Source organism: Catharus ustulatus, chromosome 31 (assembly GCF_009819885.2).
Source record: "Catharus ustulatus isolate bCatUst1 chromosome 31, bCatUst1.pri.v2, whole genome shotgun sequence".
Taxonomy (NCBI): domain Eukaryota; kingdom Metazoa; phylum Chordata; class Aves; order Passeriformes; family Turdidae; genus Catharus; species Catharus ustulatus.
The window spans coordinates 3,110,097-3,138,072 of record NC_046251.1 but is presented as its reverse complement, the minus strand read 5'-3'; the positions used below and the strand labels follow the sequence as shown (position 1 = coordinate 3,138,072).

The window sequence follows — 27,976 nt, the reverse complement described above, 5'->3', positions numbered from 1 at the left end:
CCTGGGATTTCATTTTTAAGCTTCTCTTATGACTAAAAAGGGACATTTCTGGATTTTACCACTTTCAGGCCAGTGGCAGAGCCCAAAAAGAATTTTCATTAAAAATGGGACAATTGAGCATAGGGAGCAAATGCTTTTTCTTTGTCTTATCCCAAGTGCCCAGGTGTGGTTCATCCCAATTTATGAGACACTCCCAGCGCTGTCCCACCATGGAGAGCATCCCTCTTGTACCAATAAGAGACAGAAGTTATCCAAAGGAGGATCCCAAACCACACCAAAACCCCGGCTGTGAGGAAGGAGAAGGCGCCAGATCGAGCAGGGAATGGTTTTGTACATTCAGAGTTTATATTTGGGGGAAAAAAAAAAAGAAAAAAAAAGAAGACAAAAAAAGGAAAAAAAGAGGAAGGAGAGGAGGAATTTGAGATTAAAAAAATAGAACTGATGGGAAGCGGTAGCGGAGCCTCCACAACACACACACACACACACACGGACACACGAGGCTGGACAACACGGACACCCCGGGGTGCAGCACCCGGGAACGGGAAACTCTGCATGGCTTTGTGGGAGCCCTCGGTGGGAAACGAGCCGCTCGCTCCTCCGTGTCTGCCTTGGCACATCCCTGAGTCACACCCTGCTCCCGACGGAGCACCTGGATGGGGGAACAGGTGGAAAACAGGGAGAGTATCAGCAGTGGAAACCCAGAATGAGAGATCTGGGGAATTGTTCAGATTGGAAAAGGCATTTAAGGTCATCAAATCCAACTATTGACCACCACATTCACCACTGGCCATGTCCCCAAGTGCCACATCCAAGTTTTTTTAACTTTTCCATGATGACTCCATCCCCCTCCTGGGCAGCTGTGCCAGGGCTTGGACAACCTTTCCATGAAGGAATTTCCCCAGTATCCAACCTGGACCCTTCCCTGGTCAACCTGAGGCCGTTCCCTCTCATTCTGTCCCTTTTCCCTGGAGCAGATCCCAAACCCTCCCGGCTGTCCCCTCCTATCAGGGAGTTGTGCAGGGCCAGAAGTTCCCCCTGAGCCTCCTTTTCTTCAGACTGAGCCCCCCAGGTCTCTCAGGAGTTCTCCAGACCCTTTCCTGGTGCTCCAACCCTTTCCCTGCTCCATTCCTGCTCTGGAGACGCCCCAGCCCCTCAATGCCTCTCTGGATGTGGGGTCCCAGTCTGATCCCAGGATTCCAGGAGCAGCCCCCACGTTTCCTGGAGGGAGGAGCTGCTGTTCCCAGTCCTGCTGCCTCTTCCCAGGAGCGTGCCCTTTGCTCAGCCAAAGCACAGGGGGGCCCTGGGGATGTGCTGTCCCCACAGGGTCCCACCACAGCTGAGCCTTTACCTCTCTCCTCCCGCATTCAGAGCGTTTCTGTGTTCATGGTCAGAGCCTTCCACACCGTGGTCTTGGACATCTCGTCCGAAATGTTGATCTCGGAAGGATCAGCCCTGCAAGGAACATTCCACACGGCGTTCCATGTTCTGATCCCACCAGGAGCATTGGAACCAGAGAACAGCAGTGCTTGGAAAACAGGAGCTCAGCGGGTGAGGATGGTTTGGCTGGATGAGGAATTTTGGGAATCAAGCCCCAGAGCTGCAGACCCACAGCTGGTGTTTCCCCCTGAGACCTCTCAGGTGCGAGCAGGAGGGTCTCCAGATCTCACAAACCACTGGTGATGCAGTTTTGGAATAAAACAAGAATTATGCAGCCACTGTGTGGGGTCAGAGCTGTGCCATCACCTCCTAAATTTCTGATAAATTGGGATTTTCCCACTAAGATGACTGGGGATAAATCTGCAAGTGGAGAAGCCTGAGCCAGACACTTCCCACTGCTCCTGCCAGGGGTCCCGACCTGGGGAGGCTTTACCTGTCACTGCTAGGCTTTGGGGTGTTCACCCTGCTGGTCTTGCCCAGCTTCAGCTGAACAGAATTCGCGGCAGCCGCTTCCATCATTTTCTGGGACTCCTGAAAAGAGACAAATCAAGTTCTCTCTCCTTGATCCAAGAGGGGATCAATGAAATTCCAGTAAAAACCTGGCATGCTGCCCTCTCCTCTGACCTCTGGCACCTTCAGCAGCAGGTAAAGACCTTCCCCTGTGGGTTAGTGACACTGCTGGGAACAAACCGTCATAGAAATAGAATTATTTTTTTGGGCAGTGATCCTTATCTCTGTGGGGATATCTTCTGCTAAAGGGCCAGGTGTTAAAACCAGGTGGGACGATGTTCTTTATCTCCGGGGGGATATCTCCTGTTAATGGGCCAATGTGTTAAAAGCAACTGGGGCAGTGATTATCTCTGTGGAGATATCCTCTGTTAAGGGGCCAGCTGTTAAAACCAGCTGGGGCAGTGTTCTTTATCTTTCCCACAGCCCATCCTCCCTCCAGGAGATCTCTCCTGTTCATGGCCATTGAGTCCCACTGCATGGCTGATAAAATTCCATCATCCCAGTGGGAGATGCTCCACCCAGGGGAGGAGCCAAACATTTTCCACCTAGATAAAACCTGAGATTTGGAACACCAAGGCAGCCCTTACCCACTGTTTTGCAGAGGACAAGAGCTACCAGACCTTTCTACAGGATCACTGCTTCAACAAGATCACTTCATCTGGACTGCTACCACCACCGCAACTAGCAGGGTGTCAGCTTGTAGTGGCAGTGATTTTCTTTTCTACTATTGCATGTATTTTATTTTTTCCTATTAAATTGTATTTCTGACTTGGAGCCTCTCACTTGTTTTCCTTTCAAACCAGTACAGAATCTCACAGCCCAGAGATTTCCAGCTCCTGGCATTACCTCCTCTTCTTTGGCTTCATTTTTGGCATCATCCAACTTCTTCTTCTTGCTTTCTGGCATGAGGTCATCCAGGAAGCTGAGCTCCCGCTTGGAGAAGCAGAAATCCATCACTTTCCGGACAAAAACGAGAGCCAAAACCTCCAGGAAGAAAAGGGAAGATGGGTGAGGCCGGAGCCAGTGCTTCCATCCCCGCAGGTCTGCGAGCTCTGGGAGCACCTGGAGCCCTGGGAACACCAGGAATATCATCTCTCACCATCATGGGGAAGATGATGGCAGCACGGGAAGCTTTGATGGCCCAGAGCAGCACGAGGCAGAGCAGCTGGATGAGGGTGAAGAGGTGCACCTTGCGCAGGGGCACGTGGCGCAGGTAGATGAAATCCGGCTGGTGCTTGGCCGGCATCCAGAACAGCTTCAGGCGGTCGAAGAACTGCAGGGGAAAGGGAGCTCAAAGTTCCTGGAGCTGCTGAGATGTGGAGTTTTTAGGAGCAAGGAGAAATCCAGGATCCTGTTCTGTTCTTTCTGGGAGCAGCACCTGTTTTCCCTTCGTTCCATCCAAAAACCGCCTGGCTTTGCCCACCAAATTCCAAATTATCCCAGGTTTTTCTCTTGTCAGCATCTCTTGGTCCAGGAAATCCCCAGCAAGGATTCCCACCAGTGGAATTTTCTCCCCTTCACACCAAATCCCCCAATTTCCCATCACCAAACACCGACCTGTCCTAAAGCCTGAAACAGAGAGTACTGAACTGGGATCTCCCAGTGCGCAACTGGGCCCTGCCAGTGCTGAACTGGGCTCTGCCAGTGCTGAACTGGGCTCTCCCAGTGCTGAACTGGGCCTTGCCAGAGCTGAACTGGGCCCTGCCAGAGCTGAACTGGGCTCTCCCAGTGCTGAACTGGGCCTTGCCAGAGCTGAACTGGGCCCTGCCAGAGCTGAACTGGGCTCACTCAGTGCTGAACTGGGCCCTGCCAGAGCTGAACTGGGCCCTGCCAGAGCTGAACTGGGCTCACCCAGTGCTGAACTGGGCCCTGCCAGAGCTGAGCTGGGATCACCCAGTGCTGAACTGGGCCCTGCCATTACTGAACTGGGCTCTGCCAGAGCTGAACTGGGCTCTCCCAGAGCTGAACTGGGCTCACCCAGTGCTGAACTGGCTCTCCCAGCCCTAAAATCTTTCTGAGCCTCCACCCATCAGTCCCTGACACCAAACATTTGAATTTCCTGCTCTCAGAGACATTTTTCCCATCCCAAGGCCTTCAGGGACAGGAAATTCCCCAGAGCAGCCGTACCTGGATTCCTCGGAGTGACGAGACCCCCATGTACAGAAAGACCCCGTAAAGCACTGGCATCGGGATAAACTGGGGAAAAATGCAATAATTAATGGCTTTAAATTTCATTTGCAGTATTGCCACTCTCTCTCACCACTCGTTTCTCAGATACTGCCTGAAGATTCCCACTTTTCCATGTTGGATTTTATCCAGCACAGATTTTGTTCTCTGTGTCAGGCTGAGCTTTTGAGTAACATTTCATCAGAATAATCCTCCTTTCCAGAGAGACTGGAGACAAAGAGGGGATTTCATCCATTTGGGCCACATTTCATCCGACACCTCCTGGCGGGGAAAAATTATCTCTACTAACTCTTGTGGGAATGCCTGGAAGTGACATCTCCTTTGAGCCTGGAGATGGGAATGGCCTGATTTGATCCTGGAGTTGGGAATGGGTCTGATTTGAGTCTGAAGTTGGGAATGGGTCTGATTTGAGCCTGGAGTTGGGAATGGGTCTGATTTGAGCCTGGAGTTGGGAATGGATCCCATTTGAGCCTGGAGTTGGGAATGGATCCCATTTGAACCTGGAGCTGGGAATGGCCTGATTTCAGCCTGGAGATGGGAATGGATCCCATTTGAACCTGGAGTTGGGAATGGATCCCCTTTGAGCCTGGAGATGGGAATGGGCCTGATTTGAGTCTGAAGTTGGGAATGGGTCTGAATTGAGCCTGGAGTTGGGAATGGATCCCCTTTGAGCCTGGAGTTGGGAATGGATCCCATTTGGGCCTGGAGTTGGGAGTGGGTCTGATTTGAGTCTGGAGATGGGAATGGGTCTGATTGAACCTGGAGATGGGAATGGGTCTGATTTGAACCTGGAGTTGGGAATGTTTGGTGGGAAGAACAGGCAGAGAAGCCTGTGGGGGGAACTCTGAGGGTTCAGCTCCTGGAAATGGCTCTTAGGGCAGTGAATTGCAGCCAATAAAGTCCTGCTTGTCTGAAAATGCTGAATTCTAACCCAAACCAGGGGTGAGTGTGCTGGGTTTGCGTGGTCATGTTAGGGGAGCAGGGATGGCTCCATGAGCCGCTGGAAGTTTCTTCCATGTCTGGCAGAGCCAGCTCTAGGATGGAGCTGCTGCTGCCCAAGGAGCAAGGACTGATCCCTGGAGGAGGGACCCACGCTGGAGCAGGTGGTGGAGAGAGAGGAAGGAATTTCTGAAGGAAGGAAGGAAGGAATTTTGGAAGGAATTTTGGAAGGAAGGAATTTTGGAAGGAATTTTGGAAGGAAGGAAGGAATTTTGGAAGGAATTTTGGAAGGAATTTTGGAAGGAATTTTGGAAGGAATTTTGGAAAGAAGGAAGGAAGGAATTTTGGAAGGAAAGAAGGAAGGAATTTTGGAAGGAATTTTGGAAGGAAGGAAGGAAGGAATTTTGGAAGGAATTTTGGAAGGAATTTTGTAAGGAATTTTGGAAGGAATTTTGGAAAGAAGGAAGGAAGGAATTTTGGAAGGAAGGAAGGAATTTTGGAAGGAAGGAAGGAAGGAATTTTGGAAGGAATTTTGGAAGGAATTTTGGAAGGAATTTTGGAAGGAATTTTGGAAAGAAGGAAGGAAGGAATTTTGGAAGGAAGGAAGGAATTTTGGAAGGAATTTTGGAAGGAATTTTGGAAGGAATTTTGGAAGGAATTTTGGAAGGAAGGAATTTTGGAAGGAAGGAAGGAAGGAAGGAAGGAAGGAAGGAAGGAAGGAAGGAAGGAAGGAAGGAAGGAAGGAAGGAAGGAAGGAAGGAAGGAATTTTGGAAGGAAGGAAGGAATTTTGGAAGGAATTTTGGAAGGAATTTGGAAGGAAGGAATTTTGGAAGGAATTTTGGAAGGAATTTTGGAAGGAATTTTGGAAGGAAGGAATTTTGGAAGGAAGGAATTTTGGAAGGAAGGAATTTTGGAAGGAAGGAATTTTGGAAGGAAGGAATTTTGGAAGGAAGGAAGGAATTTTGGAAGGAAGGAATTTTGGAAGGAAGGAATTTTGGAAGGAATTTTGGAAAGAAGGAAGGAAGGAATTTTGGAAGGAAGGAAGGAATTTTGGAAGGAATTTTGGAAGGAATTTTGGAAGGAATTTTGGAAGGAATTTTGGAAGGAAGGAAGGAAGGAATTTTGGAAGGAAGGAAGGAAGGAAGGAAGGAAGGAAGAAAGGAAGAAAGGAAGGAAGGAAGGAAGGAAGGAAGGAAGGAAGGAAGGAAGGAATTTTGGAAGGAAGGAAGGAATTTTGGAAGGAAGGAAGGAATTTTGGAAGGAAGGAATTTTGGAAGGAAGGAATTTTGGAAGGAATTTTGGAAGGAATTTTGGAAGGAATTTTGGAAGGAATTTTGGAAGGAAGGAAGGAAGGAAGGAAGGAAGGAAGGAAGGAAGGAAGGAAGGAAGGAAGGAAGGAATTTTGGAAGGAAGGAAGGAATTTTGGAAGGAATTTTGGAAGGAATTTTGGAAGGAATTTTGGAAGGAAGGAAGGAATTTTGGAAGGAATTTTGGAAGGAATTTTGGAAGGAATTTTGGAAGGAAGGAATTTTGGAAGGAAGGAATTTTGGAAGGAAGGAATTTTGGAAGGAATTTTGGAAGGAAGGAATTTTGGAAGGAAGGAATTTTGGAAGGAAGGAATTTTGGAAGGAAGGAAGGAATTTTGGAAGGAAGGAAGGAAGGAATTTTGGAAGGAATTTTGGAAGGAAGGAATTTTGGAAGGAAGGAATTTTGGAAGGAAGGAATTTTGGAAGGAAGGAATTTTGGAAGGAAGGAATTTTGGAAGGAAGGAAGGAAGGAAGGAAGGAAGGAAGGAAGGAAGGAAGGAAGGAAGGAAGGAAGGAAGGAAGGAAGGAAGGAAGGAAGGAAGGAAGGAAGGAAGGAAGGAAGGAAGGAAGGAAGGAAGGAAGGAAGGAAGGAAGGAAGGAAGGAAGGAAGGAAGGAAGGAAGGAAGGAAGGAAGTTAGTTTGTTTTTTAAGGTCTGGTTTTACTTCTCATGATCCTGCTGTGATTTTGCAGTAATAAATTTAATTAATATCCCTAATTCCAGCCTGTTTTCCTGTGATCATGACTGGTGAGGGATCTGTCTCTGTCCTTAGCTCAAGCCGTGAAGCTTTGCTCTATTTCTCTCCAATTCAGCTGGGAAGGGCAGGGAGAGACCAGCTTTGGAGGGATGCAGCCAGGATCTCTGTCATACACAGGGTCTGGAGGACACCTGGGGATTGAGGGATATTAAGAGATTTGAATAGTTTGGGTCTGAAAGGCTGGCAAGTTGCCGAGGCTGGCTCCCATCCTGGCTCAGGCATCACCTCCTGGGGCAGACACGCCCTAATTTTGCCTCCCATGGGTCACCAGGTGCTTTCCATCCCTCTCTCACCTTAAGCACAGAGGTGAAGAAGACAGAGCAGCCCATGAGCACGAAGATCATCAGGCCGGTGACCCTCTGCTCCCGGATCCCCAGGAACTTGGGCTGCTCGCCGGGCGCGGAGCAGTCGGACTCCACCTTGAGGCTGTTCACGTGCGTGATGGACAGCACGGTGGCGGCCACGAACCAGGGCAGCCCCATCACCGAGCACACCCCGAGCATCACCGCCACCATGAACAGGTCCAGGTGGTAGCCACAGCCTTTCTGGGGAGAAAAAACGGAACAGGAGCATCCCTCAGGGATCTCAGCATCCCTCAGCACACCACCACGGACAGGACTCAAACCCTGCTCAAGCACAACTCCTGGAAAATTTAAATAAGGTTTGAAATAAGAACTAGAATCAAATGTGGATTTTCACGACTTGCATGAAAATCCGGCAGCATTAGACAAAGTGGGTCTGGAGGGTTTGCACCATCTCTGCTTCTCAGAAATCATTTTAAAGTTGATTATTTTTTCATTCATAAAGGAATTCCCAGTACTTGCAGGTCGGACGTGGTTCTGAGTGATCCCTGGAGCTCACTGAGATCCCGACCCCAGCTGCCTCTGACATTTGACAAAAACCCCACCCTTCCACATCACTCCAAAGTTCATTTGCTGCTCCCAAAAGTTGTCATCCCCTCCCTGTGTGCTGGAGAGCTTCTGCCACACAGCCTGGTGTTATCCCAGACCTTCCCAAAGCCTTTGGGACAGGAGCTTGTCCCAGCCCCACAGCCTGAGCTGGGGATGATGGGGTGATCCCCCAGCCCCTCACCTTGAGCCTGTGCTCCTTCCTGTTGACGATGACGGCCGTGATTTGCTGGTCCATGAAGATGAGGATGGTGCAGAGCAGGGCCGGGATGAGCGCGGCCAGCACCGTCCACCACGGGTTGGGCCCAATGGGGTTGATGAGCCAGCCACGGTCATCCCTGGTGGGCTGTGACACAGGGTGGGATCAGCTCCCAACCCAAACCCTTCCCTGGCCTCCATCCCCCTCCATCCCTGTGTCAAAGCATTTCCCAGCATTTCGCGTCACCCTCTCCTGGGGGACTTGGCTGTGCCAGTGTCCTCTGTCCCAGAGTCCCCTCACCCCTGGTTTTGGGGCTGTCTTTCCAAAAGACAGGAAGGAATTGATGCACTTGGGTGTGGCAGAGGAGATGCTCACAGGATCTCCTCCAGCCCAGCCCTGTTCCACTGGAGATGGTTCTCCTGTTCAGTGTCTGGTTTTGGGGCTGTCTCCTGATTTCCAGGGATTTCTTGGATGTCAAAGAGGAGATGGCTCCAGCACCAGCCCCTCCTCCAGCCCAGCCCAGCCCTGCCTGGACATCCCCTGGTGGCACTTGAGGTGCCAAAATCCTTCTCCACCAATCCCCAACCACGTTACCTTGAACATGTGGGGGACATGGAGCTTGGGGGACGGGATCCCGATGGCGAGGTCGATGAGCACCATGATGACAATGGTGAGGAACACAGCGAAGTCACTCACTGTGGATCGGACCTGGGGCGAGAAACTGGGGCTGAGAGGGGCCAAACACAAGATGGGAAGCCGGGGGACACCCACAATGGACTGGTCAATCCCTAAAATCCCACCACTCCAAGGACATGCTCCCTTGGGTGGATATTGCTGCTGTGGTCGAGATCTGGGGATCTGGTGTGGGACAGTAGAAAGAGTTTAATTAGTGGGGAAATCCAAATTTTCATTCAGACATTAATAAAAATACTAAAAATTAGAAAATTTTCACTTCAGGGTAAAATGGGAATAAGGCACTGAGGCATCATTCGTTCCTGTTTTTCCATGGCAACTCCTCATTTGAATGCCACTCCAGAAAACGATGCTCAGAAGCGGAAAAGAAATAAATAACTTTGGAAGAGCTGATTTCCCCCTGCCTGAGCCTGAAAACATCGCTCTGGAACAGGTCAGGAGGCAGGTGGGGAATGCTACAACCTCTCTGCACTCATGGAAGCGAGGCAGGGATATCCCAGGTCAGCATTTCCCAGCCTGAGCGGTGGCAAATCCTGCAGTGCTCCAGGAATGGCATTTTGGGAAAGGAGCATGGAGTCTGTCACAGGCCACCACCTTCTACCTACTCTGGTTGGGAAGTAACGGCTGGTTTTAAATTTCTTCAACAAACTGGACAGGACAAAGGTGGAGAAGAAGAGGATGCAGCACCAGAAGAGGACGTTGGGCGCGTAGGGGCCGTTGTGTCCACAGGCAGGTCCTTGGAACTCCCCGTGCAAGGAGCGACATTCCTGGAGAAACAGAGCATGGGGACACGGAGGAAAATTGGGGTAGCGGGTGGGGAGGGGGTGTTGAGGGTCTTGGTGCAATGGTCAGCAGTGCCTGAACAAGTGGCAGAGCTGGAATCGCACAGAGGGGAGCAGAGCTGGGGTGTGGTGGGACACCACGGACCCGCAGCACATCCTCATCTCCACCACGGCTGAGGAGAGCACCAGAGGGGAAGGAAAAGCTGGAAATTTGTGGATAAAGAGGGGACAGGGAAGGAGGGCTGGGACAACCACGGGAAAAAGAGACAAATCATCCCTTTGCAGACAGAGCTCTCAGGACAAGGCCAAAAGGGGCTGGAAATGTCCCAAAGAGCTCCTGTCCCACACCTGGGCTCTGCTCCCAGGGACAATCCCTCTGGGGCTGCTCAGATGCACAAATTCATGTGAGACCCTACAGACAGCAGGGCCTGGAGTCATTAGGAAACAATTAAAGGAGCCAATCACTGCCTTCAGGCAGGAACTTCAGTCCTCCAAATGCTCCAAGAATCAAAACCCTCCCTTAACCTTGACCAGGTCCCACCACCCGGCTGAGGGGGACAGTTCTTATCCCCAAGGTTGGGGACAAAGTGAGCTGGACCAGATGGGCTGGGCAAGGTGGACTCTCCTTCCCAGGACCAAACAGGTTAAAGGTACTCATGAGATTCAAGCAGGGACTTCTCAGAGCTTTGAAGCCCAAAGTCACCCAAAGATGGTGGCTATGAACGCCCCTGGTCTCTCCTGGCCTCCCTGAGGGCACTTACAGTGACTGTGAGGTTTCCCCAGGTGATTCCCGACACGTTGATCCCGTTGCTTCTCCAGAAGCGCAGGGTTTCGTTGCTGGGATGAGCTGGGGGCTCACACTTACAGCTGGAGGAGGGAAACCAGGACAGGGCTGAGGAACCGCGCCAGGACAGCCCGGACACCCCGAGGGGGAGGAGGAAACACCCACTAATAGATGGTGAGGAGGTCGAGGTTGCTGTGCATGTGCACGGGGAAGGTCTCCCGCAGGTGGCTCAGCTTCTCCAGGGCCTCGTAGATGAAGATGATGCAGATGAGGGAGGCGAAGGCCTCCTCGGTGAAGCGGGTGATGTAGCACACCAGGCAGCTGGCGTCCGTGGCCACCAGCACCACGCAGAAGAACGCGGTCCAGAGCCCGATGCACGTGCGCAGGGACAGGTAGGAGAGTGTGTATTCCCTGGAAAAGCACAGAAACTCCTGGGGGCTCCAGCACAGGCCTCGGAGTCAAGCCTTTCTCCAGAGAACATTAGGAACAATGGGGTTTCTTGGGTTACAATGCAGGGTGTGATAAAAGGTATCTGTTCTGTCATCATCTGTTCAGATCAGGTGGGGCAGTGATCCTGATCTCCGTGGGAGATATTCTGCTAATGGGTCATCCATTGAAACCAGGTGGGGCAGTGTTCTTTATCTCATGGGATATCTCCTGTTCATGGCCATGGTTTATAAACCAGCTGGGGCAGTGTTCTTTATCTCATGGGATATCTCCTGTTCATGGCCATGGTTTATAAACCAACTGGGGCATTGTTCTTTATCTTTTCACAACCCATCCTTCCTCCAGCGAGTCATTTTCTGCTCATGGCCATTGAGTCCCACTGTGGGACTGATAAAATTACTGCATCCCATTGGGAGTTGCTCCAGCCAGGGGGAAGGGCCAAGCTTTTCTTACCAAGATAAAAACTGAGATTTTTTGACACCAGGGAACCCTTTTTCCACTGGACTTCGGAGGAAAACCGGACTTCTCCAAATTATCACTGGATATTCAGAGGGAAACTGGGTCCCTCTAGAGGAGCACTGCTTCAACTGAACCATATCTGTCACTGCAGGAGGATGCAGCCACTATTTAATCAGACTGCTACCAACACCCTGACTGATGGGGTGTCAGGTTGTACTCTGACTTTGTCAGGGTTTGGAGTTTGTTCTTTGTAGTTCTGTATTTCTATTTTAATTTCCCTAGTCAATAACTGTTATTCCTAATTCCCATATCTTTGCCAGAGAGCCCCTTGATTTCAAATTTACAATAATTTGGAGGGAGGGGGTTTACATTCTCTATTTCAAAGAGAGGCTCCTGCCTTTCTTAGCAGACACCTGTCCTCCAAACCAGGACATGGGGGAGCATGGGGAGGTTGCAGGTGGTAATTGAGGTTTCAAGTCCTTGAGGTTGCAGGGTGTGGGTGGAGAAGCCAAGTGTTTAATTAGTATTAATTAATGTGTCTTAATGCCTTGAAGGCTGATGGAGGTTGTGGAAAGTTCATCCAGAGCCCTGACACCAAAACCAGCTGGGTTTGCCCCAGTCACCCACAGTCAGCTTGGGGCTGAATGAGAAGTTTAATTCCTCTCAGGTGAGGGGGGTTACTCTCACACCAAGAGGAAAGAACAGTCACAGAAAGAGTTATTTCCCAAGAGAAGCTCCTACTTGTTCAATAAAATCACCAAAACTCAAAATATTCCAACCAAAACTACATGGATATTTGGGCAAAATCTATTTCCTCTTCCAGCAAAAAACAGGTTTAAACATTTTATACTGAGTGGGAAACAAACCCTCGCTCATTCCCAAACCAGAGTGAATCATCTCACCTTCCTTGGGTATCCATCCAGAGCCTCTGGTTCCTCCTTCTCTTACTGCTTTATTTTAAAATCCCAAAATGACCCCAAGCCAAAAACCCCCAAGCCCAAGAGCTCTCACCCTTCCTGCGGGACAGCAGCAGCAAACAAATCTAACAACTCCCACTGACAAAATGAGAAGAAAAACATCTTCTCCCTCCCCAAAAAAAGAAAAAATCTTTTCCCAAAAAAAAAAAAAAAAAAACAACCAAAAAAAACCCCCAAAAAAAAAAACAAAACCAGAAGACAAACATCTCACTTGCAGAATTTGTAGAGAATCTTCTCGAAGACCAGGACGGGCCCCGTGCTGCCGAGGATGGTGAGGGGCTGGCCAGCAAAGAGAGAATAAACCACGCCCGTCATGGATGCTCCCAGCAGTGACTCCATGGCACTCTGACAGAAAAGAGAAGGAGCAGGGAGAAAATAAATCATGGGGGATAAAAACCCCTCCAAAAAAACCCAAAGGAAGCTCTCAGCAGCCAAGAGATCTCAAAGATGACGGCGTGGGTTGGGTTGGAAGGGACCAGCGGGTTGGGTTGGGTTGGGTTGGAAGGGACTGCTTTGGGCAGGGACAATTTCCACCAGGCTGGGGGGTCAGTCTGGGGCGTTCCCCCTCCCCTGCTCCCCACAGAGAGAGGAGCTCACAATGTGGCCGTGGGTGGCCTCCCCCAGCAGGCCCCCGAAGGTGATGACCGGGGACATGCAGGCACAGTAGAGGAACAGGAAGGACGCCAGGCACTGCAGGCTCAGACCGTCCCGAAAATCGCTCCAGAACCACGGGGCCTTGCGCTTCACATCCAGCACCAGCCCTCCAAAGAGCCTGCAGGGAGGGAGGCCAGGCTGTTCTGGAGAGCTCCCTGGGTTTCCTTTGTGCAGCACATGGAGAAACACCTGGAGGTGTTTCCAGACCTGCCCCCGCCCCAAAGCCAGGAAACCGCAGTGTGCTGCTGCTGGGGTTGGGTCCCCCTGCCCAGATCTCCCAATGCCCAGATCCCCCCCTGCCCAGATCTCCCCCAGCCCAGATTTCCTCACTGCCCAGATCTCCCAATGCCCAGATCTCCCCCAGCCCAGATCCCCCCCAGCCCAGATCTCCCCCTGCCCAGATCTCCCCCAGTCCAGATCTCCTCACTATCCAGATGTCCCCCCTGCCCAGATATCCCACCTTCCCACATCTCCCACCTTCCTAGACCTCCTCACTACCCAGATTTTCCACCTGCCCAGGTGTCCCCCCTGTCCAGACCTCCTCCAGCTCATATCTCCCACCTTCCCAGACCTCCACCCTGTCCAGATCTCCCCCCTTGCCTCGGTGATCCCCCTGCCCACATCTCCCACCTTCCCAGGTGCCCTCCCTGTCCAGATCTCCCCCAGCCCAAATCTCCCACCTTCCCAGACCTCCCCCTGCCCAGGTGATCCCCTGACAGATCTCCACCTTCCCAGGTCTCCCCCCTGCCCACATCTCCCCCCTGCCCAGGTGCCCTCCCTGCCCAGGGGACCAAGGTGCCACATGGAGCCCTTTCACTGAGCCAGGTGACCCCAAAAGCTGCTGCAAGGGGAGGTGCCTGCTCAGATTTTGGGGGCAAAACAGAGGAAGGCCCCAAACCAGGAGAGCTCCCACCTCCCAGTCCGCTCCAGTTCAGGGCCGCTGTGTTTCTCCGGTTTGCTGTGGGAGGAGCTCTCATCCAGGGCTCCCGGCATCTTCCTCTTTTCCTGTGAACACGGAGTTCGGCTCAAAGCAGGAATTTTTCAGGTGTATTATCAACCACCAGCTTGTTCTGCTGCTGGCCTGGGTGTGGCTGTGCCAAGATAGGAATTCCAAGTTTACCAGAACCTGGGTTGTTGCTGCAGCACCCACCTGGGAGGGGACGTTTTTGGGGGGCTCGATGCGGATGGAGGGGTCCCACTCTCCTGGCGGCAGCACCGTGACCTGATCCAGGAACTCATCGATGCCAGCCACGAGGTCAGCACGGTCCTTGGCTTTGTAGGCAACATCATGGAAAACCTGCCCAGAGGAGACTCCCAGGTGAGAGCAAAACTTGCTCCAGGAAAGAGCAAACCCACCTCAGGTGAGAGCAAACTCACCCCAGGTGAGAGCACGGCCTGCCCCAGGTGAGAGCAAACTCACCCCAGGTGAGAACACAGCCTGCCCTGCCCCAGGTGAGAGCAAAATCTGATCCAGGTGAGAGCAAAACCTGCCCCAGGTGAGAGCAAACTCACCTCAGGTGAGAGCACAGCTGCCCCAGTTGAGAGCACAGCCTGCTCCAGGTGAGAGCAAACCCACCCCACGTGTCCTCTCCAGGGCAGCTCCCCTTGGCTACAGCAGGGTCCTGTTCCCCAAATCTCCTGCTGGAAATGTTCTCCCAGCAGGAAGGGGCTGGGCACTGTGGTTTTTGTTGTCACCTCCCCCAGGAGGCCCTGGTGGCTTTGAGGAGCAGAAGCTCTGCCCAGGACTCGGCAGTGCCACCCTGGGATGGGCCAGCCCTGGGTGAGGTGCAGGATGAATCCCAGGTGGGATTTCAGCCCTTCCCCCGCTGAAGGTGTTGGCTTCAAGGGGAGAAGTTCTGGGGAGCACTGGGACAATGTCCTGGGGACCCCCAGGGAAGAATGGGGTGCAGGATGCACCTGGGGCGACTCCAGCCACCAGGATTTGGGGTGATGTGAATCTGCCTGGTTTGGGCTGTGAATGAAGGGCTGGGACAGCAAATCCTCACGGCTCAGGGACAGGGGATGGTGCAGAACCCCAAAAGTGACCCCGAGATCCCCCTCATCCCTCACACCTCATCCGTCATGGTGGTGGCCATGGACCTGCCGATCTCGTGGTACTGGTGAGCTTTTCCTCCTGGCCCCAGAAGAACAAACAGGAACCTGGGCAAGGAAAACCAGGCTGAGGGAGGGGATGGGGCTTCACTCCCAGAGCACCCAGGGAGCTCCCTGGGACCTCAGGGGGGACCACGCTGGTTCCCTGCCCCCTCCATGGGTGAATTGTTCACCAAAACCAATCACAAATCTCATTCTGGGGCCAATTTCTTTAAAACTGGTCCATAGGTTTCAAGGATCCGCCAGGGAAGGGAGGAAGGTGAGGAGTGGCATGGGAGAAACGTGGGGCAATTTCAGGTGGGTTTGGGGTTGTTTTTTTTTTTTTTTTAATAAAAACTTTGTGCTTCTCCTTCAGACCTTGTTGGGATGGGAACTTCTGTCATTCCCGACAGGAGCACGGCCGGGGTCAGGCGGACAAAGGCCACAAGGGGCTGCTGGAGGAAATCCAGCTCTCCCACCAGCACGTTGGACGCCTCCGCTCCGCTGGGAATCTTCTTCATGAAGTGCAGCTCCGCCTGGGCAGGAGCAGCCATTCTCAGGGGATCCCCCAAAAACAAAACCCCCAGGGCCCCCCAGGTGTCTCTCACCCCCCTGGAGGTGTGGGAGAGCTGCAGGGGGCTCACCTTGCTCAGGTCCATGGCGCTGGTCTCAGGGGTCACCCCGTTTTTAGCTTCTGCAGTGGTGGGAGAAGGGTGAGGGGTGAGGGTTTGGGCTGGGAGGGAAGAGAAAGAGGCTCAGAAAGGGAGGAAAGGAGTACTTGGGGTGTTTGTTATTTGCCAGAACAAGTCTAACACCCAGAAACCCCCATCTGGTGCCAAAGCCTGGAGAAACCCTCACCTGGAGTCAAATCCCTGCAGACACCTTCACCTCAGGCTAAAGCCAGGCAGAGGCCCTGACCAGGAGCTAAAGCCCTGGGAGAAAACTTCACCCAGTGCAAATTCCTGGAGAAAGCTTCACTTGGTGCCAAATCCTAATAAAAACCTTCACTTGGTGCCAAATCTTAATAAAAACCTTCAGCTGGTGCCAAATCTGACAGAAAGCTTCACCCAGTGACAATGTCCTCCAGAAACCCTCACCTGGAGCTAAAAACTGGCAGGAACCTCACCTGGCTCAATATTCCACAGAACTCACCTGGATCCCAACCCCACAGAACTCACCTGGCTCAATACCCCCCAGAACTCACCTGGCTCCAGCCCCACAGAACCTCACCTGTTTCCAAACCCCTCAGAACCTCACCTGAGTCCAACCCCACAGAACCTCACCTGTTTCCAAACCCTCCAGATGTCACCTGGCTCCAAACCCTGCAGAACTTCACCTGGCTCCAACCCCACAGAACCTCACCTGGCTCAATATCCCACAGAACCTCACCTGATTCCACAACCCCCAGAACCTCACCTTTCTCCAAACCCCACAGAACTCACCTGGCTCCAACCCCCCAGAACTCACCTGGATCCCAACCCCACAGAACCTCAACTCTTTCCAAATCCCCAGAACCTCACCTGGCTCCAACCCCCCAGAAAACCTCACCTGCCTCTAAACTCCACAGAGCCTCACCTGTTTCCAAACCCCCAGAGCCTCACCTTGCTCAATACCCCCCAGAACTCACCTGTTTCCATACCCCACAGAACTCACCTGGCTCCAAACCCTGCAGAACTTCACCTGGATCCCAACCCTGTGAACCTCACCTGGCTCAATATCCCACAGAACCTCACCTGGCTCCAACCCCACAGAACCTGACCTGGCTCCAAACCCCACAGAACCTCACCTGGCTCCCAATCCTGTGAACCTCACCTGGCTCCAAACCCCCCAGAACTCACCTGTTTCCACACCCCAGACCTCACCTGGCTTCTCCAGCAGGTGCAGCTCCTGTTTCTTGCTGACATCGGCGAAGGAGCGCACGATGGGCAGCAGGTTGTTCCTCCTCCTCTCGTTCTGGTGGTGGTGCTTCTTCAGCAGCACCTCCCGCACCTTGGCCCGCGTGCGCTCATCGAACTCCGGGGACGGCTCCTGCTGGGCCAGGATCAGGTCTGGGTGGGACAGGACAAGGTCAGAGCACGAGCCTGCCCTGCCAGGGCCTCTCTGCCTCTAAAGCCCTGAGCCCCAAGGTGTGAAGGGAAAATGAAATCAATGCAGTGTGAGGAAATGGCTTGGAATCGTTATTGAATGAGAGTCAGCTCTTAGGGACAACCAAAGGAGTCCTGAAATACCCAAAAATGTGCAGGACATTCTCCCTTTTACTGCAGAATATTCTCCTTTTAACTGCAGAATACTCTCCTTTTTGCTATGAACATTCTCTCTTTGCTACTGAACATTCTCTCTTTTTGCTACTGAACATTCTCTCTTTTTGCTACAGAGCATTCTCTCTTTTTCCTGCAGAATATTCCCTTTTTTCTGTAGCGCTGTGTCCAGTCTCTCTCTAACCCAAACACCACTTCCCAATGGACCCCACACTCCCAGCAAGAGCTGCACACCCAAGCCCCACTCTCATCCTAGAAACCTCATGGGGACAGCTGGGAACCCCCATCCCCGGAGCAGGATTTGGGGGGCAGGATTTTTGGGGAGCAGGATTTTAGAGGGAGCAGAATTTTAGGGGGAGTAGGATTTTGGGTGGGGGTAGGATGTTTGGGAGCCAGGATCTTGGGAGTGCAGGGATTTGTGGGCGGCAGGGATTTGGGGAGCAGGATTTTGGGGGGCAGCATTTTAGAGGAAGTAGGTTTTTAGGGGTCAGGGATTTGGGAGGGCAGGGATTTGTGGGTGCAGGATTTTGGAGGGACAGGATTTTTGGGGGGCAGGATTTTAGGGGGTAGGATTTTAGGGAGCAGGATTTCGGGGAAGCAGGGATTTTGGGGGGAGCAGGATTTTTGGGGGAGCAGAATTTTGGGTGGGGGCAGGATTTGGGGAGAGCAGGATTTTAGGGGGAGCAGGATTTTAGGGGGACAGGACTTTGGGAGAGCAGGGTTTGGGGGGGCAGGGATTTGGGGAGCAGGATTTTGGGGTGCAGGATTTGGGGGAGCAGGATTTTAAGGGTCAGGGATTTGGGGACAGGGATTTGGGGAGCAGGATTTTGGGGGGTAGGATTTGGAGGAGCAGGATTTTAAGGGTCAGGGATTTGGGGACAGGGATTTGGGGACAGGGATTTGGGGAGCAGGATTTTGGGGGGTAGGATTTGGGGGAGCAGGATTTTAGGGGTCAGGGATTTGGGGACAGGGATTTAGGGGAGGCAGGATTTTAGGGTGAGCATTTTAGAGGAAGTAGGATTTTAGGGGGGCAGGAATTTAGGGGGCAGGGATTTGGGGGAGCAGGATTTTGGGAGGCGGGGATTTGGAGAGCAAGATTTTTGGGGGGCAGCATTTTGGGGGTAGCAGGGATTTTGGGGAGCAGGATTTTTGGGCAGCCAGGATTTTAGGGGGAGCAGGATTTTGGGGAAGCAGGATTTTGGGTTGGGGCAGGATTTTGGGGAGCAGGGATTCGGGGGTGCAGGATTTTAGGGGGTAGAATTTTGGGAGGGTAGGATTTTGGGGAAGCAGGATTTTGGGGGTGAGCATTTTAGAGGAAGCAGGATTTTAGGAGGGCAGGGATTTTGGGGGGCAGGATTTGAGAGGCAGGATTTTGGGAGGGCAGGATTTTAGAGGGAGCACGATTTTGGGGGGCAGGATTTTAGGGGGCAGGATTTTAAAGGAAGCAGGATTTGGGGGGGACAAGGATTCAGGGAGCAGAATTTTGGAGGACGGGGATTTAGGGGAGGCAGGATTTTGGGAGGGCAGGATTTTAGAGGGAGCAGGATTTTGGGGAGCAGGATTTTGAGGGAACAGGGATTTAGGGGAGGCAGGATTCTGGGGGGGGGCAGCATTTTAGACGGAGCAGGATTTTGAGGGGCAGGATTTTGGGGGGCAGGGATTTGGGGAGCAGGATTTTGGGAGTGCAGAATTTTGGGGGGACAGGGATTTTGGGGAGCAGGATTTTGGGGGCCAGCCCCCCGGTACCAGCAATGTCCTCGACACTGGAGGCGCGCACGTCCAGCAGCACGGTGCCGTTGATGATGCAGCTGCGCAGCTCGAACAGGCTGTGCAGGGACAGCGTGGCCACGTAGGGTTTGCTCCAGCGCTCGCCCCCATCCTCCACATCCTCCTCAAACTTCAGCCACCTGCAGGGTTGGGATCAGCCAGAAACAAAACGGCTCCAGCCTTGCAAGGCTCGGATTAAAGTGTGAGGTGGCTGCAGGAGGCTCCTGCAGCTGGGAAAGTTCCTGTCCCAGAGAGCAGGGACTCCTCTGCCACCACAGCTGGGAAGGTTCCTGTCCCAGAGAGCAGGGACTCCTCTGCCACCACAGCTGGGAAAGTTCCTGTCCCAGAGAGCAGGGACTCCTCTGCCACCACAGCTGGGAAAGTTCCTGTCCCAGAGAGCAGGGACTCCTCTGCCACCACAGCTGGGAAGGTTCCTGTCCCAGAGAGCAGGGACTCCTCTGCCACCACAGCTGGATGATGGAATATCCTCAGCTGGAAGGGACCCACCAGGATCACAGGGTGCAACCCCTGGTCCTGCACAGGACACTCCAACATACCACTGGGAGCATGGACCCTGAGCTCTGGAATCATGGAAGCGACCTCTCACAGGATCATGGAAACTCTGGTGTTAGAAGGGACCCACAAAGACCATCAAGTCCAACTTCTGGCCCAGGACAACCCCGAAAATCTCGCTAACCCCCAAACCCCAATGTCCAAACATTTCCTGACCTCTAGAACCATGGAATTCCTGGGAAGGGACCCACAAGGATCATCAAGTCCAATCCCTGGCCCTGCCCAGACACCCCAAAATCCCACCCTGTCCCTGAGAGCTTTGTCCAAACGCTCCTGGAGCTCTGGCAGCCTTGGGGCTGTGCCCATTCCCTGGGGAGCTGTTCCAGCAGGGGAAGAACCTTTTCCCAGTATCCAGCCTCACCCCCTCCTAGGACAGCTTCCTGCCATTCCAAATCCCAGGGGTTTACCTGGCTGAGGGATTTACCTGGCTGTCTCCTTCCACTCAGCATCTTCCCCCTCCTTCACACAGATCTCGTCCAGCTCCGTGAACAAGTCATGGGGGACGTGCTGCTCGTCCTCTTCCGTGCCCAGGATGAACTGGACCCGCTGGGAGGGGGTATCTGGGGACAGGAGGGGATTCCCTGTCCCATTACTGAGCCTGGATCCATCCTGGCATGCTCCCATTCTGGTGGCACCACACTGGGACCAGTCCAGCCACCAGTGCTGGGCTGGCCCCTCTCCCACAGCCCTCTCTGGGCTCTCACAGAGCCCTGGGGAGGTGGAGCCTCCATCCCAGGCTCCATCAGGATGGGCTGCTTTCCTTCCCCACACCTCCAGTTTTACCCCAGGATCCTTAAATCCGTTACGGCTTTACCTCCAAAGCCAGAGAAAAGTTTGGGGAAAGGGGGAAAAAACTAACTACAGTAATTTCACAATTATAAACCGCATGTCTGGGTGTTGCAACTGTCTTGGGTTCCAATACAGGGTGTGATCAAAGGTATCTGTTCCATCACCATCTGTTGGGGTGGGGCAGTGATCCTGATCTCTGTGGGAGATATTCTGCTAATGGGCATCCATTGAAACCAGCTGGGGCAGTGTTCTTTATCTCATGGGATATCTCCTGTTCATGGCCATGTTTTATAAACCAGCTGGGGCAGTGTTCTTTATCTTTTCACAGCCCATCCTTCCTCCAGCCAGTCATTTTCTGCTCATGCCCATTGAGTCCCACTGTGGGACTGATAAAATTACTGCATCCCATTGGGAGTTGCTCCAGCCAGGGGGAAGAGCCCAACATTTCTCACCAAGATAAAAACAGAGGGTTTGGGACACTAAGGGAGCCCCTTTCTCCACTGGACTCCAGAGGGAAACCGGATTTCTCCACATCACCACTGGACCTTGGGAGGGAAACTGCACCTTGTACAGGAGCACTGCTCCAGCTGAGCCACATCTGTCACTGCAGGAGGATGCAGCCACCATGGGATGGGACTGCTGCCAACACCCTGCCTGACGGGTGTCAGGCTGTACTCTGACTGTGTCAGGGTTTGGGGTTTGTTCTTTGTAGTGCTGTATTTCTATTTTAATTTCCCTAGAAAATAACTGTTATTCCTAATTCCCATATCTTTGCCTGAGAGCCCCTTGATTTCAAAATGATAATAATTTGGAGGGAGGGGGTTTACATTCTCCATTTCAAAGAGAAGCTCCTGCCTTTCTCAGCAGACACCTGTCCTCCAAACTAAAACAGCAACTTTTCATTCTTTGTCCATATATAAGCTGCACCTGATTATAAGCCGCACTTCCGGTTAGGACCAAAATTTTAGTCAAAATGGTGCAGCTTATAACGGTGAAATTACTGTACTCTTGGTAAAACAGCCACACAAAATATCCCTGGGGAGCTGGCAGGGAAGTCCCATGGTGGCCACCCCAGCAGAACCCATAGTGGTGTCCATGGTGCCCCCCCAGCAGACTCACAGTGGAATCCCTGCTCGGCGGTTCCCGTGTCCTTCTCCCGCTCCCGTTTCCGGTGTTTCTGGCTGTGGGCGCGGTGGTGCCGGTGGCTCTGGCGCACCAGCGGCATCCGCACGCCCACGTACAGGGTCCGGTGGCCTGGCAGAACGGGGGTGTTGGTGACCATTGGTGGCCAGCCCAGGAGGAGCCCACAGCCATGGCGAGGGACCCCCAAGGATCACCAGGCCCCACACCCCAAAAATCCCACACCCACTTCCCCTCGTGCAAATTGGGATCCCTGACTTTGCCAGACTTGTCCTTTTTTCCAAGCCTGTTTTACTCAAGCTTCACACCAAGGGATGGTTTGGGGTCACCTAAACGTGCCCTGAAAGCACCAAAACCTTCTCAAACTCCAGCCTGAGCTGGACAGCACCACCAGCCACAGCCCTTGGATTCGCTCATTAAGCAGGAGATAATACAATAATTAGATTTTTGAAATCTTTTTATGGCAGAAGCTGACAAGGAAAGATCAAAGGAGTCCCATGATGATGAACTCCAGGAGGAAAACAGGGAATCAGCACCACATCAAATGATTCTCCTGCCCTCTCCAAACAGGAGCAGCTGCTGTGGGAAGAGCAGATGGGAATTATCCAACCCCATGGACACAATTCACACTGGGGCCTCCACCAGGGCTTTAAAAGCCACAGCATTAAAAAAAAATCAATAATTTGTTGTTTAATCAAGAACCACGACGGGTTTTGCTGCTTGTGATGTGGAAAGGGGCATTGCAGGGACTTTTTCCCAGGGCCTGGTGGCCCCTCCAGCAGGATCCCAGCACAACTCCAGCACGACCCCAGCAGGATCCCAGCAGGATCCCAGTAGGATCCCAGTACAACCCCAGCAGGATCCCACCAGGATCCCAGTAGGATCCCAGCAGGACCCCAGCAGGACCCCAGCAGGACCCCAGCAGGATCTTAGCAGGGTCCCAGCAGGATCCCAGTAGGATCCCAGCAGGATCTCAGCAGGACCCCAGCAGGATCCCAGCACAACCCCAGCAGGATCCCAGCAGGATCCCAGTACAACTCCAGCAGGATCCCAGTAGGATCCCAGTAGGATCCCAGCAGGACCCCAGCAGGATCCCAGCAGGATCTCAGCAGGACCCCAGCAGGACTCCAGCAGGATCCCAGCAGGATCTCAGCATAATCCCAGCAGGATCCCAGCATGACCCCAGCAGGATCTCACCTTCCAGCTCCTCCTTCTCATAGTGGATGTTCACCACGTTGCTCGTCCTGCCCTGGTCAATCACGGCCTCCTCATCGTGTCTCTAACGAGGAGAAGAAGGAAAATTTGGGGATGGGTCTGTGGAGCTGCTCCACCCTCCCTGTCCATCTATCATTCCATGAGGAGCCTGGCTTCTCCTCCAGGCACAGCCCAAGAAACAAGGAAAGTTCTTTTCCCATTCCCAAATAAACCTGGAAGGGTTCCTACAGGTGCAGAGGGACTTCAGACCCAAATCTGGGCATTTCAGACCTAAAAATATCCAACTACCTGCTTTGTGTTTGTGGTTCCTTTCTTTAAAAAAAAAAAATGCACAGGGATTTCCAGTCTGGGGAGGAAGAGCCACCTGTGGTCTCAGGGTGGTTCCTGCAGGACTCCCTGGGTGGCTTTTGGCCACAGGACGTGTCCACCAATGACCCAAGAGCCCTCAAGGTCCTGCAGAGGTGGCTCTTCATCCCAGCAAGGCTCAGGCTCCCCTCAGTGAGAGTTCTGCATGGAAAACTTCATTTTCCATCTTTTAATTGAGATTTCTGAGTGACCTGGGCTGGTGGGGAGTATCTCTGAATCCATGGGGGCAGGATGATCCGATGGTTTTCCAACCCAAACCGTTCCAGGATTCTTTTATGCCTCAAATACTAAAGGAAAGACATCACCACTGCTCCCCTTCCCCTTCCTTGTCCCCCTGACAATCTGAGGAAACCCAAATCCCATCAAACAAACCCCCTGCAGTGCCCAACCACCCACATTTCCTATCAGTTCCCCAGTTGCTCCTCATTTAAAGGCTCAAAGGGAAGGTTTGGGATGGTTGAGTGGATGAGGTTCATCCTCACATCAATGACATTGCGGTGACTGAAAATGATTCAAACAACAAAAATCACACCCAGATTTTGATTCCTACAACTGAAGATGGAAAAGGAGCAAAATCCTGAGGGAACTGGGGGAATTGCAGGGCTGCTGGATGAGATTCCAGGAGCAGCAGATTCCTCATGCCCTGGGAACCAGCTCAGAGCAACCACAGCCGGAATCTGTGTGGAAAATTTCCATCAGGTGTGTTGATAATGATGCCCCAACTGTGAGGCTACTGGAAAATGGAGAATAAAAAATGGATTATGGTTTCAGCTAGAAAACAACAGGGAATCTGCTCTTCATCCCCCAAATTCCTGCTTTAACCAGTGGGTGGAAAACCTTCGGGTCCCAGTCACTGGTGAGGAGGAGGAGGAAGAAGCATTCCTGTTGAATGAGTGGCTGGTCCCTGAGCCCCAATTCCAGAGTTCACTGCTGCTCCCTCGCTGCTGCTCCCAGGCTTGCCCAGGTTGCCCAGCAGCCGGATTTTCCTGCACCAGTGGCTTCTCCCTCCTCACCCCAGTGCCAGATATCAGCACCCTCCTGCCCTTCCCAGCCCTCCAGAGCTGCCCAAAGGGACCAAACTCCAACCTGGGAAAAGGCACGGGCTGGAAGGGCTCAATAAATCACAATTAAAAATGGGTATTTTAATGAAGTGGCAGAGGGAGTAAACAGAGGGATTTGGGAGTGGCAGATTCAAACCTCCCTGGGGGACACAGGCAGCCCCTTCCTCCCCAAACACATTCTGCCAAACCTCCCGTCCTGCACTCCAGGGAAACTCCAGCAGGGTTTGGGGGAGCTTTGCCTCCAGCAGGGGATGCACAGCCCCCAGCACAGCCCTGGCCGTGCTCCCTGGGGTGTCCCAGACAGGGTCACTTTGTCACTGCCGTGACCCTGTGGTCCCTTCCCACTCAGGACATCCCATTCCTGTCCATCCTGATGTCACTGCCCAGTTTTGGGGGACTCAGATGGGTCAGGGGGTCAGATCCCCCCAGGACAAGGTGGCACCTTGTGTCCCTCAGCTCCGGAGATAAAAGGGAATGGAACCAGAATCTGTGGTGCCAACCCAGGGGTTATTTACAGCCACACTCCCCAAAACTCGGCCACAGTGGAGGGAAAGAACCCAGCTCTGTTTTAAGGAAAACTCTGCGGAATTTGGGTGAAAACACCACACCCTGCCAGGGGAAGGACAATCAGCGTTTGCGTGGATTTTAAACCCAAATTCCCAAAGAACAAGTGAGGTACAAACTGTCAGGAAAAGAAACATCATGGGCAGGGCTGATTTCCATCCAAATTTCCTGCAGAAAGTCAGGGAATTCCAGGCAGGTCTCGCTTTGGCACAAGCCCCATCCCTGGGGGATGCTCATCAGCCAGAGCCAGCCCTGCCCCAGCACCGGATCAGCCCCACTTTTCCTCTCCTCCAGCTCTGCCTGACTTCCCGAGCTGAGCTAATCTCATCTCCATCCTCCAGACTCGTTATCTTTAATGAGCTCCCTCCCGGCGCCGCCGGACTCAAAGGTCACCTGTCCGGAAAGGTGACCCGGCTGTAAAATGACCCGGCCGGGAAGGCGACACCGAGGGCTGAGCGGAGAAAATCCCGCCGGGATCCAAGCTCGGAGCCCCACTGCAGCGTTATCAGCCAGGATTGAAGCTCCAGCAGCTTTAGGAGGGGCAGGAGGGCACCTGTGGGTGCTCCATCCCATCGCCCTTCCCCGGGCAGCAGCGTCCCCAAAATCACACGGAGGTGGCACCGAGAAATGGGGAACCGCTCCCGAAGTGTCCCAGTCGGACACTGGGATGGACTGGGAGCTGTTCCCTGAGGGAATTCGGGGGTTTCAGCACTCGGTGTCTGTGGAGCAGCGGGTTTGGGGTGGGATGGAGCAGGAGGGAGGGATGGCAGCACATCCCATTCCCGTCCATCCTGATGTCACTGCCCGGTTTTGGGGGACTCGGATGGATCAGGGGCTCAGATCCCCCCAGGACAAGGTGGCACCTTGTGTCCCTCAAAGCACGAGGACACCTGGATGGGATCAGCCCTCCCCTGCCACAGCCTGGAGCCTCGAACCATCCAAACCGGGCTGGAAAGGGCACGGCGAGCTTGGCAGAGCTCACCTGGGGCTTCAGAGCAGCCAGAGCTGTTTCGATTTGCTGTTTTCTAAGGAAAAAAAACTCAGTTTGGCTGCCTGGAAGTTGTTTTTTGGGAGACTGGAAGGAATTGTTGCTTCTAGGAATGGAAGGGGGAATGGCTGGAGCAGAGCAGGAAAACCCATTTCAATCACCCTCAGTGCCACGAGCTCGGTGTGCCCTGTCCCCCTCTCCAAATTTCTGTTTTGTTGGGATTTTGGGGGGTTCTGCCTCAGTTTCCCTGACTCCCTGCAACTCCTCAGGTTAGGAAAGAGAAACTCCTGCTCTGGGGACGTTTTGGGGCGACTGAAGATGAGGAAGAGCCCCAAGCAGAGGCTCAGGACCAGCCTTGAGCCCTCCTGAGCCCAGGGCACACCCAGGAGCGGCCACCAGCAGCGCTGGGAGGATTGATGTCACTCGAGGGGTAATTAATAATTGATTAATTAATAACTGACCCACTGTTGCTGAGGGCAGCAGGGGGTACCTGGGGGTGGCAGAGCAGAGACCTCCCCTCACCCCTCCTGCTGGACAAAGCCATCCCTGGGGTCCCTTGGGCTGTGTCACCCCCAGGGACCCCTCCTGGGCCAGGATCTGAGCTGGGACTGGGGTTGGGACTGGACCCGGCTGGAAATGGGGGAGGGGACGGTGTCTGGAGCCCCAAAACGCGGCTGGGGAGGGACGCGCTGGTCACAGCAGGACACGGGGGGGACAGAAACTCCCTTCGTGCAGCAATTTCCAGGCAGATTAATTAATTCCCAGCCTCTCATTAATTAATTCCCTGCCTGTCGTGGTCACCCAGAGCAGCTCCAGGCAGTCCCATGGGTGAGGGGCCGGGGGGGGACAGGGACAAGGAGACGCTGACACGGGGGACATCCCGGCTGCCTCCTGCCCCCTCCCCCACCGGGCACGGGCTGGGGGCACAACCCTGGAGACCCCGGACTGTGGGACAGGGATGGGGACAGGGATGGGGACAGGGATGGGGACAGGGATGGGGACAGGGATGGGGGACAGGGATGGGGACAGGGATGGGGACAGGGATGGGGACAGGGATGGGTGACAATGCCTGGGGACAGGGATGGGGAACAGGGATGGGTGACAATGCCTGGGGACAGGGATGGGTGTCAATGACTGGGGATAGGGATGGGGGACAGGGATAGGTGACAGGAATGGGGACAGGGATGGGTGACAAGGATGGGGGACAATGACCAGGGGACAGGGATGGGTGACGGGGACGGGTGACAATGACTGGGGGACAGTGACCGGGTGACGCGGGGCTCTGCGGGGACAGGGGCCTTTGTCCCCTCTCCAAGGGGCCGATGGGGGCGGAGGGGGAGCAGGAGGCACAAGCAGATGCAGAGGAGGAGCCGGGGGGGCCCAGCCGGTGCAGGTGCCCTTCCCCCCTTCCCCCCCTTCCCCTCCCTCCTGCGCCCACCTTGAGCCCCTCTCGCCCCCCCCCCCGCCCTGTACCCCCCGTTTCAGAGGCCGGACTCCCCCTCCCACACCCCGGCACCCCAATTCACGGACACCTCCCCCCTCGCCGATGCCCTTCACCCCATTTCACGCCCCTCGGGCACCCCCTGGCAGTTCCCTCCCCTTCCCCCCGCTCGGTCGGAAATGCCGCAGTGAAGCAGCCACGGAGCATCCTCCGGCCGCACCGGGGGCACCGGGCATCCCCCCCGCCGCCCCCCACCTGGTAGCTGAGGATGCCATCGGGCTCGTTGCTGCCGGCGGGCATGGCTGGGCCGGGGCCCGGGCACCCCCCCGGGGTGGGGCCAGGGGGGGCCGCCGCCGGCTGCAGCCCCGGTGCCGCTCACACCGGCTCCAGCATCGCCCGGCGCCGGGGCCAAACCCCGCCCAGGGCCGGCGGCAGCAGGAGGAGGAGGAGGAGGAGGAGGAGGAGGAGGAGGAGGGAGGAGGGGGGAGGAGGAGGAAGGGCCGGGGTTGGGGGAGTGATGCCCGGTGGGTTCTCTGCGGCCGCGCTTCGGCAGCACCTCCGGGCCCCCCCAATTCCCTCCAGCATCGCAGAGACCCCTGAACCTTCAAAATCGTCCGCAGCATCGCCCCCAGCTTCCCCTCAGCATCATCCCCATCTTCCCTCCTGCAGCTGCCCTCAGCTGA

General features: G+C 53.9%; 1 protein-coding gene across 2 annotated transcripts; it reads right to left on the bottom strand.

Moving 5' to 3' along the window:
• Positions 1–323: 323 nt before the first annotated feature.
• On the bottom strand, positions 324–27,703 carry SLC4A8 (solute carrier family 4 member 8). Of its 2 annotated transcripts, XM_033083165.1 has the most exons (25): positions 27,549–27,703; positions 22,856–22,937; positions 21,638–21,772; positions 20,154–20,289; positions 19,136–19,296; positions 16,994–17,179; positions 15,776–15,864; positions 15,510–15,667; positions 15,113–15,200; positions 14,191–14,337; positions 13,954–14,045; positions 12,984–13,158; positions 12,598–12,731; positions 10,669–10,914; positions 10,481–10,586; positions 9,543–9,704; positions 8,839–8,952; positions 8,230–8,391; positions 7,431–7,682; positions 4,075–4,143; positions 3,047–3,220; positions 2,794–2,931; positions 1,871–1,968; positions 1,349–1,452; positions 324–649 (listed from the first exon to the last, which is right to left on the bottom strand). In XM_033083165.1, the coding sequence occupies exons 1-24, from the start codon at positions 27,591–27,593 to the stop codon at positions 1,365–1,367; spliced, it is 3,237 nt and encodes a 1,078-aa protein (XP_032939056.1). In that variant the 5' UTR covers positions 27,594–27,703; the 3' UTR covers positions 324–649; positions 1,349–1,364. The 2 variants fall into 2 exon arrangements, with proteins under 2 accessions (XP_032939056.1, XP_032939055.1); XM_033083164.1 differs by having other exon boundaries at positions 15,510–15,864.
• Between the last annotated feature and the right edge of the window lie 273 nt (positions 27,704–27,976).

What these genes read in the sequence shown, in the direction of transcription:
- SLC4A8 (XM_033083164.1), bottom strand. Translation starts at nt 27,593, where the DNA reads ATGCCCGCCGGCAGCAACGAGCCCGATGGCATCCTCAGCTACCAG. An exon ending in CGCCGAGCAGGGATTCCACT is followed by an intron (nt 20,290 to 21,637) that starts GTGAGTCTGCTG and finishes TCCTGTCCCCAG; the next exon opens with ATACCCCCTCCCAGCGGGTC. An exon ending in ATGAAGCCAAAGAAGAGGAG is followed by an intron (nt 1,969 to 2,793) that starts GTAATGCCAGGA and finishes GTCTCTTTTCAG; the next exon opens with GAGTCCCAGAAAATGATGGA.